Source organism: Octopus bimaculoides, chromosome 4 (genome assembly GCF_001194135.2).
Source record: "Octopus bimaculoides isolate UCB-OBI-ISO-001 chromosome 4, ASM119413v2, whole genome shotgun sequence".
NCBI lineage: Eukaryota > Metazoa > Mollusca > Cephalopoda > Octopoda > Octopodidae > Octopus > Octopus bimaculoides.
This window is the reverse complement of record NC_068984.1, coordinates 107,905,640-107,907,115: the sequence shown is the minus strand read 5'-3', so window position 1 is coordinate 107,907,115 and position 1,476 is coordinate 107,905,640. Positions and strand designations below refer to the sequence as shown.

Sequence of the window (1,476 nt, the reverse complement as noted above, 5' to 3'; positions counted from 1 at the left end):
GCATCCAATCGTTGGTTGTTTCAAGGTATTTGGCCAGTTCGATTGTGGTGGTTTTGTACGTAAGTTCAAGCTGGATCAAGCCTCGACCTCCCTGAGCTCTGGGAAGGTAAAGACGATCCACGTCTGCCTTTGGATGGTGCATATTATTACAAGTCAGTAGCTTGCGGATTTTTCTATCAATTTTGACTATTTCACTGGTATTCCAGTTAAGCACATTGAAGCTATAAAGAACAACTGGGACTGCTAAGGAATTTATGGCTAACACCTTATTATAAGCATTCAACTCAGACTTCAGAACTGCTCGAACTCTTCTATAACATTCCTTCCTAACCTTCTCTTTCATGCTTGCATGCTGGATACCAGAGCCTTCATTTATTCCTAGGCATTTATAGGTTTGTTCCTGCTCAAGTTCCTTTATTATTATTATTATTATTATTATTATTATTATTATTAATAAAGCATTTAATATATGAGGACTGTGTTGTTAGTTGCGCATAAATCAGTGAAATGGTAGGAATAGAGTTTGTTATTTAACGTTAAAAAAGTTTCAACTGTGTACTAGAATAGTCTAGTAGTCAATATCATTTTAAGTTAATAAAAAGTCGAACAAGCTCGAGAAGGAAAAGGAAATAATTGGAAGGATAACGATTCTTATGTGTATAATTTACCTTTCTTTACAAATATATATTCCTCTCTTTCCATCGGAACACTCACAGAAATATTTGCATCCATCTCTCCATTTCTCACCCTCATTGTAATGCTTTCCAGCGAAGACGCAACCATCTGTATAAAGATATTAATACGAAAAAAATATACATGTATATATGTTTACATACACACACACGCACACACATATATGCACACACATATGTATTTATGTACATCCACATATATTCATGCACGTAATACACATAAAAATACATTTACGTATACGCACATACATAGGTACATACATGCACACACACACACACACATATATATAAATACACACGTATATAATATCTATATATATACACTGATATACATACATGTACAAACACATACAAGCATATGTATGTATTTATATGTGTATGTACGCGTATGTATCTTTGCGTATATATATATGTATACTTATATGCAACCATCTGAATAATGATATTAATAAACATATATATCAATACTATTTTATTATTCATTCTGATCAATAGTATATTTAATCAGTAATAATTATGGTTTGTGTTCAACCAACCGATTTGCTATCATCTACTAATGCAACTTCGTTAATATCTGCGCTAAAAATAGCGACAGAAAAGCCGATTCTTTACCCAAAAGATTTTCTTTTATATTTTAAATAATTTTTTAGAATTGATAATAAAGTATTTAGATCAATATATGAATGATAAACGTATCCTTCTAGTAAACTCAGGGAAAAAAAGTTGTTCGATCTTTATAATTCGTACCTTTGTTCAAAGATTAACAAAAAAAAAAAAAAAAAAA

At 31.2% G+C, this 1,476-nt stretch overlaps 1 protein-coding gene across 1 annotated transcript in view; it reads right to left on the bottom strand.

The window, feature by feature from the left end:
• The window catches only part of LOC106875400 (cysteine-rich motor neuron 1 protein), a 40,372-nt gene that overhangs the window by 38,130 nt on the left and 766 nt on the right, over nucleotides 1-1,476 (bottom strand). The window contains exon 2 of the mRNA XM_052967662.1: nucleotides 669-783. Within this exon, the coding sequence (XP_052823622.1) occupies nucleotides 669-783 (115 nt within the window). The remainder of the gene's footprint in view (nucleotides 1-668; nucleotides 784-1,476) is intronic.